This window comes from Ambystoma mexicanum, chromosome 5p (genome assembly GCF_040938575.1).
Source record: "Ambystoma mexicanum isolate Mex_15411 chromosome 5p, UKY_AmexF1_1, whole genome shotgun sequence".
Taxonomy (NCBI): domain Eukaryota; kingdom Metazoa; phylum Chordata; class Amphibia; order Caudata; family Ambystomatidae; genus Ambystoma; species Ambystoma mexicanum.
The window spans coordinates 466,930,400-466,944,888 of NC_090930.1; the positions used below are offsets into that span (position 1 = coordinate 466,930,400).

At 46.9% G+C, this 14,489-nt stretch overlaps 1 protein-coding gene across 3 annotated transcripts in view; it reads right to left on the bottom strand.

The window, feature by feature from the left end:
* LOC138481024 (UAP56-interacting factor-like) overlaps positions 1–14,489 on the bottom strand; it is an 802,147-nt gene that overhangs the window by 649,494 nt on the left and 138,164 nt on the right. For all 3 annotated transcript variants that reach the window (XR_011274186.1, XM_069612875.1, XM_069612876.1), the window contains exon 2: positions 2,558–2,692. Coding sequence is in view for 2 of the 3 variants with exons in the window: in XM_069612875.1 (XP_069468976.1) it covers positions 2,558–2,692 (135 nt within the window). In the remaining variant the exon portion in view is untranslated. The remainder of the gene's footprint in view (positions 1–2,557; positions 2,693–14,489) is intronic.

Here is a 14,489-nt window from a genome sequence, read left to right on the forward strand (position 1 = left end):
TCGGAATAACTGTATCTGGAGAAGAATGGCATGTACTATGGAAGGAAATTCCAAAATGTACATAATCTCTACAGACAATGCTATGGTACAATGGCACTATACCCCACAGACGATGCAAAATGAAACTGATTACTGATAGATGCTGGAGGGACTGCAATGAGAAAGGTGACTGGAGACATGGTTAGAATGCCCTAAATTATTGGAATATTGGGGAACAACAAACAAGCATATGCAGAATATATTCAGTAAAGGGGTACAAGTACATACGAAAGCCACTCCTGGGAATCGCCACTACGGAAGCAAAGAAATGGCCAAAACATGTCCGAAAAGCACAGACTATTTCACGGTTAGCAGCTTTAGTGGTGATAGCACAGCAATGGAAAGACAAGGATGCTCCTCTCGTTCATGATTGGTTTGTGAACATTTGGAACTGTGTAACTATGGAATGGATGACATAATATACATGGCGCGCATCAGGCTTTTATGAAAGAATGGGCAATGGTATTGCAATTCCTGCAGGATGACTATATTGGGGCGCGGTGCCCCCATAAACTGTGAATATTGGGTATAACATAAACTCAGATCCTTGATGGACACTAAGTGGCGGTTTGGGGTTGGCATTACAGTTTATTTATACAATACTTGAAATGCCAATAAAAACACAAAAACAAAAAGAAAAGCGAAGTGAACTGCATTGTGATGACAACCGTGAACCCGACTGAGGGATGCCCACAGTGAGTTGTTGGTCTGAGCTTGATTGAGGGAGGATGATGGGAAGGAGATCGGAGTCCGGCTGAGAGGGATCCTCGGGTGGAGAGTAAACGCCCAACGTGAAGTATAATAGAAAGAGCTTTTGTTTTTGTGGTTTGTGATACATCAGGCCCTCTGTAGCAGGAGACTTTGCATGAAAGACTTGGGCACAGAAGGCCCCGATATATTGTAAAAAGGAACTGTAAACTCAGGCCGGAGAAGCCCAGAAGTGTGCGGTGCTCGAGAGTCCCGCCTTGTCCAGTTCTTCAAACTTGGGGAAGCGAGACCCCGGCTATAGCATCCAGATTTATCCTTTTAAGATTTGTGAACATTATCCCCACACTATTTTGTATTTAGAGGTAAGGAATGGCAATAGTTTTCATTTTAGCATAGGCCTTTATTTTACTAGACTTCACTAGGACTGTATTATTATTTGATGGCGGTAGCTTGATCCCATCTTAGATTTAGGTTTAGATTGGGTGTTTATGGCGCCCATTTTTACAGTTTAATAAACACCCTTGAACTGGGATTACTTGTGTCCGACTTACTTTGATACCATGCCTTCCTTGCAGGGTTTGCCTTTCAGAAGATCTTAAGGTGATTCTGTTGAGGGTAGCAGTGGAAAACAAACTCTGCAAGTGGAGCCAGGGCGCCTCTGATCACGTAGCTGCTGACAGCGGCCAAAATGACTGGTGGTAGCTCTGTAGCGGGTCAAGATTTGGGGGGTTCTGGCAATGGAAAAGATGTGCGCTCTGGCACAGGGCGTCTACCTGAAGTTTCTCAAAATATGATTCCCCCTTATGATCATGTTAAAGACAAAGCAACAGTTCTTCAGACCAGGGGTGCTTAAAGGTTTCTCCATCGTGTGAAATGGAAAAGACTGAACCTATGATCAAATACAGTGTGATCCGCCCCAGGAGGATAGCTCAGCGGCAGCGTGCGCGTCTTGGAAGCAAGACAACACGAAGCAACAACAGGTTCGATCCCCGGGTCCGCGCTTAGAAACCTCTGGGTGTTTAAGCGCGTTATAAATACGTAACTAAGACAAAAAAAAAAGACACAATTACGCAACTAAGAAAAACAAACAATTCCTGTAACAGCGCCTCGATGCCTGCGGGCTGTGTGAGCGCTTTATAAATGTTAACTAAATAAATAAAAGTGTATGACGGTTCCCGCTTAATGGGATTCAACCCAAACCTAGTTAGTTATTTGTTGATGGGGGTGAATGGAGGGATGGAGGGTGAAGGGAAATACAAAAACTGATGGTCACTTGACACCCAAGGCTTTTTTATTACTGAATGTCATGTAAGACTGAATTTGAACATATAGCTCAATTGAACAAAACCTTGTACTGCTCTGGTGGTATCACTTGAATAAAGACAATTTAAAAAAAGAAAGACCAAGAGTCAGGTCTTCAACTATGCTGCGTCATTAAAAGGACTTAAAACGATTTATTACAAAACACAGATGTTCTATATTTGAAGAATCAGTTACATAAAGCAATATGCCTAAGGCACACATGAAACTCACTTACCTGTAGTCATTTTTACTGTACCATTTGCAGCCTTTCCTATAAAAGGAGAATGGAGGGCAGCTACCTAGCAGGGCAATGCAGCTGCTATGGAGTTACAGAGGAAAGGTCAATTCGAACTTTAGCAACTAAAGGATGCTTTCACCTAACTTTGGTAGACTGACTAGTGCTTATGAGAAGGGGTGGGTTGTTATCAAGGGTACATCAACAAATGAAAAAAAAAACGAACAGGGCAGTGCTTTTTTGGAGAACAAACTGAAATGCAGCTGTGCATACCTTGCAAACTTGCTTGAACATGAAAACCTTTGTCCCGACTGCCAAATGTATAGAGTAAAATGTTCTTGGGTTGCACAATAGCTTCTGCATCCTGCGGATCATTCTCTTCTTCCTTATGAAGTTGTATTATGTCATCTGAGTTAAAAACAAAAGCATTTTAAAAATGATTGAAGCATGCAGTCATTGTTTAACCTGGGTCTATATCCTATTGCCCCAGCTTTCCCCTTCTGTCCCTCCCACCAAGTATTAACCCCCCCCCCCACTGTTTAGGCCTCACTCTTGAGCACTTAATTTTCACTCCTACTTCACTCATACTATCATTATCATCCTCCCTCTAAGTCTCCTTTTCCCCTTTCCTGATCAAACAGTGGTCAGGATGGGATTAAAAAGTGTCACAGTGTTATTGTCTAAGAGACCACAAGGATCTCAAGCACCATGGATCCAAAATGTCCAGGTTAGGATCCTTGGATTGAATTTCTGGTTCCAAATTCCTATGGGTAAGGAGGAAGCCTAAAGGGTCTAGGGATTTCACCTGTAACTCAAAATGAATGCTATTACCAAATTGCCAGGACGGATAATTAGACAGGTGTATAGACAGGATTTCTATAATCTAATATAAAGTCTCTATTGGTCATATCACTCAGCCCATTTCCGGACTTTTTTTTTGTAAACAATGTATTACTTTTTGTTTTAACAGGTAGACAACATTTTGTATTACACATCAATATGTTTTATGCAAAGCCAGTCTGTATTCCCCTTCCAACCCTCACTCTCTCCCCTCCGTCCAAGTCCTCATTTCAGGACTTCTGGGGATAGGAATATAGCATGCACCATTCTTCTGGACTTCCTTCACTTCAGGAGACTCCTTGGCAAGGTTATTTCTAGCCACAGGTTGTCGTACTATGCTTTTTAGTATGAAGGAAGCACACACCTACCAACAAATATTCCCCCTTGCCTTGGGTAACTTACCAAGAAAAATATTCCCTCCACCCCCATGTCAGGGTATTAACATGAGCGTACCAGTAAGCATTTATCAATTCCTCAACAGGGCATTAGCTTGAGCATACTAGCAAATGTTTATTCCCCTTATCATGGACTAGCCCCAGGTTGCCTTCCTAGGCCACATCTCTTAGGCTTAACATGACCTTGTTATTCTGTCTTAGTCTCTAGCTGCTGCCAGGGTCTAGGATCTAGCCTTCAGTAGGCGTATGTGAATTTTCAATGTGTAGGATACAACCTCTATAATGGCTGTTGGCTCTATCCCTTCTCTGATGTCTGCCACATTGTCTTGTTTAGAGCCCCAAGCAAGATCCTTGGTTCCATTCCCCTTTATCGAGGTCAGGTCTCGCCAATGTCCACGATATAAACCCCAGAAGGCGTCTCAATTACTCTTGTGGTCTAGCTCCAGCTAGACCTTGGTTATAGGTCATAGTGGCTTCTAGGGGGTCTGCCTTGTTTTCCCACATCTCCGCCCTTGAGTCTCCATTCCTGTGCTTCCCTGTAGGATGGTGGTCTGGGCAGGCAATCCCTGCAGTGAGGTTAAGATTTTTTATAAAGGTCTCCAATTGGGAGTGCCCTAGTCCCTGAATCCCTTAACTGTACCCTGATCTTTTTAACAGTCTCAATCACCCAATGCCTTGCACCATTGATGCTGGCCGCAGTTTTTCAGAACCACAAGTACTAACATTATGTTGCATCAGAAGGGCTCAGATGACGGTAGAGAGAAGCAGACTGCATAGAAACCAACCCTAACTTTCTGACTCTGGTAACAATCCAGCAAAAACAAGGCCCAGTTTACTGCCACTCCAGGAAAGTAGCCCGAACAGCAACAGTCAGAGCCGCTTGCAATAAGGGGCGGGGGCAAACAAGGAAAAGGGAAGACCGAGATTGAAACTGTGTCAGCTGAGGCAAGGAACCAATGGAGGGGGAGACGAAGGCCAGAAGGAGACCTGAAGGATTGAGATATAGTGAAAGGTGTTAAGGTGAGGTCAGAAGGTTTGGAGGTGGACCGTAAGATCAAGTGGATGGAAGATGAAGAGGGCAGAAGAATCCACATAATTGGAGGAGGTGCAGGTGAGGTACTGTGTGTGACAGAGTGGTACCAGAGTGGATAAAAGAGTTGTAGTAATTTTGAGAGAGTTTGAAGTTGCTTGGATCCCTCGTCTACTAGCGGTTTGCTCCCTAGGCCATGCAGCAGAGAAGAACTGTGCAAATGCCATTGTGTCTACTGTCCGACTCCCAGGCCATGCTTGTGAGTAATCTTTCCCTCAAGTGTGCCACTTTCAGCTTGTGACCCACACATGCTGCCACTAGCAGTCTAATTTATACCGCGCACTGCTGCCATTTGCATGGTCTCCACACACTCACGTGGCTCTGTAAGAAACGTGGGTGGGATTGGTTAGTGAGGCAACAGGTATATGATGGAAATTTTGGTCTTCTGTTGATGTTTGCAGAACCAGGAGAAACTGTCAGCTTTTTGGGTGTGCTCGGTTGTGGGCACTGGGCTTGTGTCTGGAGGCGTAGCATCCAGTGTCTGGGTGGTTTGCAACGGTTTGGTCTTGCGGCGTGGTTAGCGATGGGTCGTGCGTTTGTGTGTAGTTTTGCTGGCATTTGGGCGTATGTAGTATGTGAGTGATATGCGGGTGTGGAAAAGAGGAGGAGGGGCTTGTTGGCTTTGTTAGGTTCTGGGTGTTGTGAAGGCATCATGAAGCAAGACACAGACAGACTTAAAGTTAAATCAAATGTCAGAATTGTGGAAGGGCTACTTTGCCCTATCCTAAGGTGGGATTTCGCTACCTGAATGAAACCAAGGAAAGTCTGAGTCAAAGAGTTACACTTAAAATTCTGTGTCCAAAACCTATACTTGCCCCCACAAATAAAGCTAAACCATGTGTAGGGATGTCAATAATACATGCAATAGTGTTTAACTCAAAGTTCTGCGTTTCTTCCAGCTCGCGGCTCTCTTTCAGCTCCCCTTCCCCAAGTGTAACATAGTTCCACAGATTACCTTGCTCAAGTTCAAGGTGAGAGTTCTCAACAATCCTCTGGGTTCTCTTCCCCAAGCTCCAAGCAACATAGTTCAAACACAAAAAAGGTTTTGAGGCTCCGTTCGCAAGACAAGTAGTGTAGTGTAGTTCCACAATTCTCAGGGTTGCCTTCCCCAAGACTAACTTCACCACCAAAAAGTCCTCCGCATTCAGGGCTCACTGGTCTATGTGCAGTTGTCAGACCGAACGGTCCACCCATCACAGGTTGCGCAACCAATGTCCCTGGGCTCTTCAGCCCACACTGGTTTGTTGGTACTGGCTCCTGTGTACCAAGTCACCTTCACTCAGTCTTTATTGGCGGCTTGGTTTTTATGCGCAGATTTACACTCCTCTGCCTTTTCCTTGTTAACCTTGTGGTTCTGCCATCACGTCACACCCCTCTTGCCAGTCTTTGGTCTTCCGCACTGCATTCAGTCATAAAAGTTCACTTGGAGGGTATTTATTTATTTACTTGTATATAATCAAAATATATGATTTTTACAAGGCTGAACATCAAACAGCAAAATCAAGCGAACTTGGAGGGTATTTTGTTCGAATTCCACCTTCTTATGACTGTCACACTTGCACCCTTCTCCATAGTTTGTTTTCACATGGGCATCCTGGTTGATCTCTTTATTTGCTTGGCTCATGAAGTTTGAATCCATTCTGCATTTAATATGCTTAACTTCAGGGTTTCATTTAATTTGGCACTCAATATGAATTCATGCCGTTTAATTTTTAAGTCTCCATTAAGTTCGGTATTCAATGTGCATTTATTTTGCTTAATATTAAAGTTCCATTCAGTTTAGAATTCAACATGCATTTGTTTTGCTTATTCTTAAGGTTCTTTTCAGTTTGGTATTCAATATGCATTTGTTCTGCTTAAGTTTAAATTTCCAACAACCGGACACTTTCGAAAACATTCTGAGACATGCGACCACTCCGATACAAAAGTATTCCCTCTCAAACTTCAACAATGGAAATGTTCTGGCTAATGCACTCGCGCACCAAGTTATACCAGGTTTTTCAATTGTCAGAAACTCACTGGTCCCATCGATAACTTTCACAGCAACGCGGAGCATACACACTTCTGCTTCTGATGTTAAGAGTCCACCTTCTGCCCCCGAGACACTCCTGTGTCTGCTTTCCAATACAGGAGAACAAGCACTTTTGTTCAAAGGTGAAGGGACGGGATCTCCACACGGCTCCATTCTCAGTCTTCAGTCTGCCCCAAGGAACCCCAGCTCCCACGCTTCGCAAGACCACCTCTAGCTGCAGCCCACAGCGTCAATGTTGTTCTGCAAATGGCAGATCGACATACAGCAGTTCCCTCTAATGGCTTGCCTCCTCTCAAACAAGCTCCCCTGCTGGTATTCCCCACACAGGCCTCCCTGTCGCTCTCTGTGGTGTTCTCTACCTCTCATTTTATACACCTGCAACCCTTTAACAGGTTGCATGTGTGCTTTCCCAATTGGGCTTGCCTGACTAAGGGCACATGCCTGACCTTCACAACACTTCACAGGAATCTTCCTCGTCCCAGTACTATTGGCATAGTGTTCATCACTCTTAGTCACCTCTTCCTCGTCACAGTACTGTCAAGTGTCACATGAGGGGAATTGAGGGGAGCTGGCTTACAATAGCCCATTAAGGTTAAGGGTTAGGTTGGTTGTCAATAGGGAAAGGGGGATACCATGTCTCGCCTGTGTGCACCTTCTTCTTTCTCACTCTCCTATGACTTCAAGGCTCATCATTCTTTCTGACACCACCCTGACCAAAGGAAACGGGGTAACATCCCACAAAGGCCTATGGGACTAGGGGTTCATTATGGAAGAGGAAGGACTGTGTCTCCCTCAGGGCCATCCTCTCTCCAATCCCTAAGGACACTTCACCCAGGTGATCCTCCCTCACTTCTTCACTCCCAGGGTCGGGATCCAAAAGCGATGGCCTTTCCCTGGTCACCTGAGAAGGGGATCTAAGTGGAGTAGCTGTGAGGGCGCCCGCAGTTTTCTCAGTGTATATAGCCTTCGTTGTCAGCACTGCAGTGGGTGGAATCACCCAGCCCTACAAGACTCTCTCTCACATTTCCCAGTCTCTCACCTGTGTCTCCATCACATACTGTAGTACTGACTGGGGTCACCTAGATATGGAATCATGCGTTAGGCGTTTACAGAGTGCTATATCTGGGCTATAGAAAACTATTTGAATCTTTTCAAATGGGCGATTTCGGTCTACATTGGATGTTAAAAGGCCCTAGTTGAGGTCCCAACCTTCATGACGGTACTCATAATGGAACAATTAGACTTAAACTTTTGCAAGCCTTGTATCTGCCTCTTCATCTTACCCTTTTAAAAAGGGCCCCATTTTAAAGATTTCTATGAATGTAAGATAACAATGCAGACGTTTGTCTAGGACACATGCAAGAATACTCATGTCCGAGAAGGTTGTCGCTGCCAGACCCTCCTCGATGCAGAGGATTGCTTCAAGGGCAAAGATGGGAATATATGTGTGCGGCGCTGAAGACATGCTTGGACAGCGCTGTTCAGAGGTGAAGCCTCCACAACTGCGCTACACCATAGGGCACACAGGTGAGGCTGGCAATTCAGCTGTGGACACTAGTCGCGCTCCAGAGTCTTGTGCGCTCACCATGTTGTGTGGGCAATGGCCTTGAGTGGCTGCAGACCTCCTCGACACGGGGCAGGCTGCCACTGTGGCAGCTCAGCAGGTGGAGGCCTGATTTCAGATGGCACGTTCCACAAATGGTGGTGGGACCCACCAAATAAACTCCAGAATCTGTGTCTTGAGGCTCCCACCTACCAGACTAATCTGATGTAGGAACCAGGGGATAGGGAGGAGGTGGAGCAAGAGTAAGCCCCAAAGGCATTAACCTTATTTCATTAGGAGGGATCAGAACTTCAATGCTTTGAATGTCAGAATCCACTGACTGGTTGGTACCTATGGTGTGGTTTCTGGCCTTCGGACTCACAGCATGGGTACTCAATCAATTGGAGGACATCGCAGCCCGGACACCATATATCGAACCAGAAGGAGTCTGATGCTGATTGCCATAGGAAATTATAATCCATTAATCTTTGCCTTAGTACAGCTACTAAAAACCATTGAAGATTGAAGCCAACTTACCAACAACTTTATAATTAGCTGTGAAACTGATGGGGTGTAACGAATAGGGAGCGCTCTGTAATTTTTATGCATTGAATATTAAATTGAAAATGTATTTTAGTGATTGTTATTTGAAATTGGAAGTTATACCAAGTTCAATGTTTGTGTATTTTATGAAGAAAACTAAATTAATTTTCTTTTGATTATTAAGTTGAAATGCATATCTGATATATTTTGAATTTTATATGTGTAATTCTATGCAATTTATCTCGATTTTGTAAAGGTTTATTTTAACCATAAACACACAAAAATAACAAAATATGGACATTTGCATTCTTTTATTAAAAAAGTAATATAATGCCTAGCTTTTCCTACCACTGCAGGGTTTTCCCAGCCTAATCAAACTAGATAAAGGGTGTTCATCAGGAGTCAAAACAAAAACGTCCTCTGTCGAAGACTCTAAACCTATCTGCCTCTACCACTTAGAAACAATTACTAAATGTGGTATCTTCACTTTAGCCAGACCTCCCGGCTTTCTCTTTACTTCAAATTGTATTATCCAGTCAATGGGCCTCATTACAACTCAGGCGGTACCCGTGCCGGTAAATCCTGCAGGCTGCCGCCTGAGTTGTGATTTTTTTCGGCACCTAGCTCCACGGAAACACCAGGGGATTACGACCCCGGTGTTCCTGGAAGTCAGGCGCCGGAAACATGTAAGTCCCCATTTGAGTCCCATAGGATTCAACGGAAAGTGTGGCAGTATCAACTCCCTCTAAGTCTCTTCATATAGGGCTTCCTTCTCGAGGGGTGTGGCCTGAGCCCATGTGGGGAGGTTGTGCATTCACGGAGCTCCCGTCATGATCCTTCATAGATCCTGCTGTTCGGCGGTTATACCAACATTGATCGTGTATAAACATACCAGCCTACAGAAGAAACCAACAGCTTGCAGCAGTGTCTGTTCCGATCCAGGGCGGACAGATATACCCCAGTAGTTGTTGCCAGAAAATCTGCCCCATGCGGAGGAAGATGGCGGCTGCAGGTGCAGAGACATGACTACACCATAACTGAGCGCCCTGTGTGGGGGGTTAGGCTGTGGAGAACTTACTGCAGGGAGTTGCTGCTGGGATCACATACTGAATGACTGGTGGAGATTGCAGGCAGGTCTGGGGCACATATTGCATCCTTGCCTGTGTGCTGTATGGACCATGGAGACATCAGTTGGCGAGTGCCTGGTTGGAGGGGTGCTGAGCCGATCCGAGGAACACGACTGACAGTGCGCCTACAATATAAGGAAGACCGGCGGGACCACCTGGAAAGGAGCAGAGGCCCACCAACTGGATGACGGGTGCCCGAGTGGTGGCTTGGGGTACGAGCAGTTTAGGGAGCGCCTGCCCCGTTAACAGGACCTGCAGCGGATTTATTCGGTGAGGCGTGAGGAGCTGAGATCCTTACCCTAGGAATACACACTCCCATTGAGCCCGGATTGCCCTGAGGCATCCAGGGAAGATGGTGACTTGCCTGCGGCCCTACCGCAGCCCAGACCACATTGCGGGAGTGCCGTGCGCTGGCGGGGGGAACCCGATACCCAACAGCGCCGTGGATACCCCATTACCCTAGTGCTGGGCTGTAGCAGAAGAGTGTGGCAGCCAGGTGGCAAAAAGACTTGTGCTGCTTGATTGGCGGGAGGCGCTGATCCAAGGTAGGAGGGGGACAGGAACACTTGCTTTCTTCCCCCCTGCTGTGACCACTGAATCCACGTGCGACCCACACATTGAGCGCTTGGTGAACGGCGAAGGCCGTGGAAGTGGAAATGAGGGCCTATATATGTGCACGCAAGTAGCCTGGATTGGCCATAAGGAGTAGGAGGGTGCTGGTGCTGCAGCCTGGGCGTGCACGCAGCAGGTGCAGTGAAGACTTCCCAGGAAGCCTCTTGAGTGGGCGGATGATCGGAGCAGGAGATAGATTATAGGAGCGGTTGGGCTGCTGTGGGCTGGTAATTGCTAAGACCTCTGGATGTTAGGACCTGGGCATGTAATACCATTGGAGCCCCAAACATTTAAAAGTGCCGATCCACCCTTGTAAGTAGCAATCTGAAGCCGGCTTTGATTGCTGGGACTCCGACTCGCTGATGCCCAGATTTATTACCCTTAGGCGGTTCGCCCTTGATTGTAACGGCCAACAGGCTGGCGACAGACTCAGACTTACAGGTCTTTGCAACACAGACGCCTTCCCTACTGCACTACAGGAAAGGAGGTACTGAATATTCTAGTATGGTGAAGCAAGCATTCAGAGGTCGCGGCACTGAGTAGGCATTGCCTGACACCAGCCCTTTAACTAAGAGTGGGTAAACAGCTGTCTGCGGCAGCCAGGACACAATGCACATGGGTGGCTGGCAATCGCTGGTTGCTATATTTGCAGTGTTGGGACAGTGGAAGTGCGCTTAGCAAGCCTCACGGGGGGGGCGGAGACTGCATTAGGGGCCCTTACCTGGCTGGTGGGTTTCGACAATCTTAGGCGTCATGCGCAGCTGGAGGACCAGATATATTGAGGCAAAAGTGAAGCAACAAAGTCACGACGCTCTCAGGTGGAATCAGCCCGCTTTACTGCTGCCGGTGGAGTGCTTGGATCCTCCCTGCTTGGGACCTGCTGCTACGTCGGCTCTGGCCTTTCTTGAAATAATGTCCCCAACCAAAGGTAAAAGTAAAGCCACAGGCATGGACTCTTTCGCCAACACGGGTAACTTACACAGAGTGCGCCTGCAACGCAAGTTGAGGCAGGTGCATCAGATGCAGGCTCTAAAGAAGATCTGGTACTGGCCGCAATAGCTGCGCTGAGATTCTCATTAAAGAAAAAAATGTATCAAATTAGACGTAAAGTTGATGCGGTAAGATGTCCGGCAACTAGCGGAAAGAGTTACAATGGCCGAAATCGAACTGAAGGAATCGAGAGAAGCAAAAAAAGACCTGGAGACATGGGTGTGTGATCTGGAGAGAAGAACAAGTTACTTCTTACCTTGTAACGTTCTTTCGACGGGATGTTCCTCCGACGTATTCCTCATCTTAGATATATATCCTTCCAGCTCTGCTGGCCTCGGAAAAATTTTTCTCCAGAGGGCGCTGCGCGTCGACGTCCCTCGAGTCGATGACCCTCGACAGCCGCCGTATCGACGCTCGACGTCATCCTGCCTATAAAGGCCGCGCGCAGCGTCCGTTGCTCAGTTCCGTTTTGTAGCCCACAGTATTACTGTTTGGACTAGACTAATCACCCTGAAGGAGCGTAAGCTGCAACAACAAGGGAAGTAAAACTGCGGGGATGGATGGGAGGGTCGATGAGGAATACGTCGGAGGAACATCCCGTCGAAAGAACGTTACAAGGTAAGAAGTAACTTGTTCTTCGAAGGGATTGTGTCCTCCGACGTATTCCTCATCTTAGATAGGCTCCCATAGCAGTATTCTATATTCGGAGGAGGGAGTACTGACTTCACGCTGTCTTCTATTGGTGAATAGAATGCAGTACAGCCCTTCCAAACCTAGTCTCTTGACTAGAGGAGGAATCCAGATTGTAAAAACGTGTAAAGGTATGGACAGACGACCATGTAGCGGCCGCACATATGTCTTTAATCGGCACGCCTCTTTTGAGGGCCGATGAAGCTGCAATACCTCTGGTCGAATGAGCCCTAAGGTTTTGAGGGGACTCTTTCCCTGCCAGTTTATAACATTCCAGAATGGCTAGAATGATCCATCTGGAAATGGTCTGCTTAGTTATTGGTAACCCCAGCTTGTGACCTGCGTAGCCTACAAACAGCTGGTCTGCCTGTCTTATCCTGGCTAGTCTACTAATGTAAAAACTTAAAACCCTCCTAGGGTCTAGTCTGTGTAACCTCTCTTCCTCTTTCCCCGGGTGAGGAGGAGGATAGAAAGATGGTAGGATAATCTTCTGAGAGATATGGAATTCAGAGACTACTTTTGGGAGGAAATTAGGCTTCACTTGCAGGACAACTTTGTCTTTGTGAAAGATTGTATGAGGGGGTTTACAAGAAAGAGCTTGTAATTCGCTCACCCTTCTAGCAGATGTAAGTGCTATTAATAAAACAGTCTTAAGGGTAAGGAATCTTAACGAACAAGAATGGAGAGGTTCGAAAGGTGTCCCCATCAGGAAAGTTAATACTAAGTTTAAATCCCATAGGGGAACTTGGAATGGTCTTGGGGGATAAACATTGGTTAACCCCTTTAGAAACTGTATTACCAAAGGTAATTTGAAATAGGATGGTTCCTCCGCAGTACGCTTAAAGATAGATAGCGCTGCGAGATAGCCCTTAATGGTGCCAACTTGAAGGCCTGAATTTGCCAAATATAGTAGGAAGGACAAAACCATTGGTGTACCACATGAAAATGGGTCGATATTCTGTTCTCTACACCAGCTGCAAAATCTGTTCCAACGGCAGCGGTATAAAGACTTTGTTGCTGGCCTCCTTGCCGAAAGCAACACCTCCATAACATCATCAGGGAGGTCCCAATCCTTGTACCTCAGCCGTTCAGAAGCCAAGCGTGAAGGTTGAGGGTTTTGATGTCTGGATGGAGAACCTGACCTCCCTTCTGTGAGAGTAGGTTCTCTCTGAGAGGAAGTCGAAATGGAGGGCAGATGGACAAGTCTAGAAGGTCCGGGTACCACGTTCTCCTGGCCCAATCCGGGGCAATTAGGATCATGGTTCGCCGGAATCTTCTCAACCTCCTGATCATTTGAGGAATGACAGGGACCGGTGGGAACGCGTACAGAAGCGGAAACTCCCAGTCCACTATGAACGCGTCTCCCAGAGCTCCTCTCGGGGGAAATTCCCTTGAGCAGAACAGGTCGCATTTCCTGTTTAGGCTGGTGGCGAACAGATCTACCTGAGGGGTTCCCCAAAGGGCGAAGATCTCTTGAAGGACTTCCTGAGCTAGCTCCCACTCGTGAGAGACTGTGTTCTGCCTGCTCAGAGCATCCGCTGTCAAGTTCTTCTCTCCGGCTAGGTGAACTGCCGATAGAGAGATTCCTTCTTGGATTGCCCAAAACCAGAGCTGCATCGCCTCTCTGCACAGGGGTAGTGATCCTACGCCTCCTCTTTTGTTGCGGTAATGCATGGCCACCGTGTTGTCCGTCATTATCAGGACGTTCTTCCCTTGTACAACTGGCAGGAAAGCCTTCAACGCAAGTTTGATGGCTCTCAGCTCTAACAGGTTGATGTGTAGTCTGGACTCCGATGGAGACCAACGACCGCTGATGGTCAAGTCGTTGGCGTGGGCTCCCCACCCCGTGAGTGAGGCATCCGTGACTACTGTTATCTCCGGCCAGGGTTGCCAAAACTGTTCTCCTTTCAGAATGTTCTCCTGACAGGCCCACCACTGAAGGTCTCGAGCCACCCTGCCGGGAACCTGAAGAAGATCTGTCATTCTCCCTGAGAATTGTGACCACTGAGTCCTCAGTGCCCACTGGAGGGATCTCATTCTCAGGCGAGCCTCTGGCACAAGGAAAATGCAGGATGCCATGAGGCCTAGCAACCTCAAAAAGTCGAAAGCTGGGAGACGTTGGGCAAGTTGGAACTTGGTAACCATCTGTAGAATATCTTGAGCCCTCACCTCTGGTGGTGAGGCTTTTCCCAGGGAAGTATCCAGGATCGCTCCTATGAACTGGAGTCTCTGCGATGGTATCATTTGAGACTTCTTTAAATTGAGGGAGAAGCCCAGCTTGTGAAGGGAGTAGCATACGTGATTTAGCTGGATCTGAGCTTGCTCCGGAGAAACAGCCCTGAT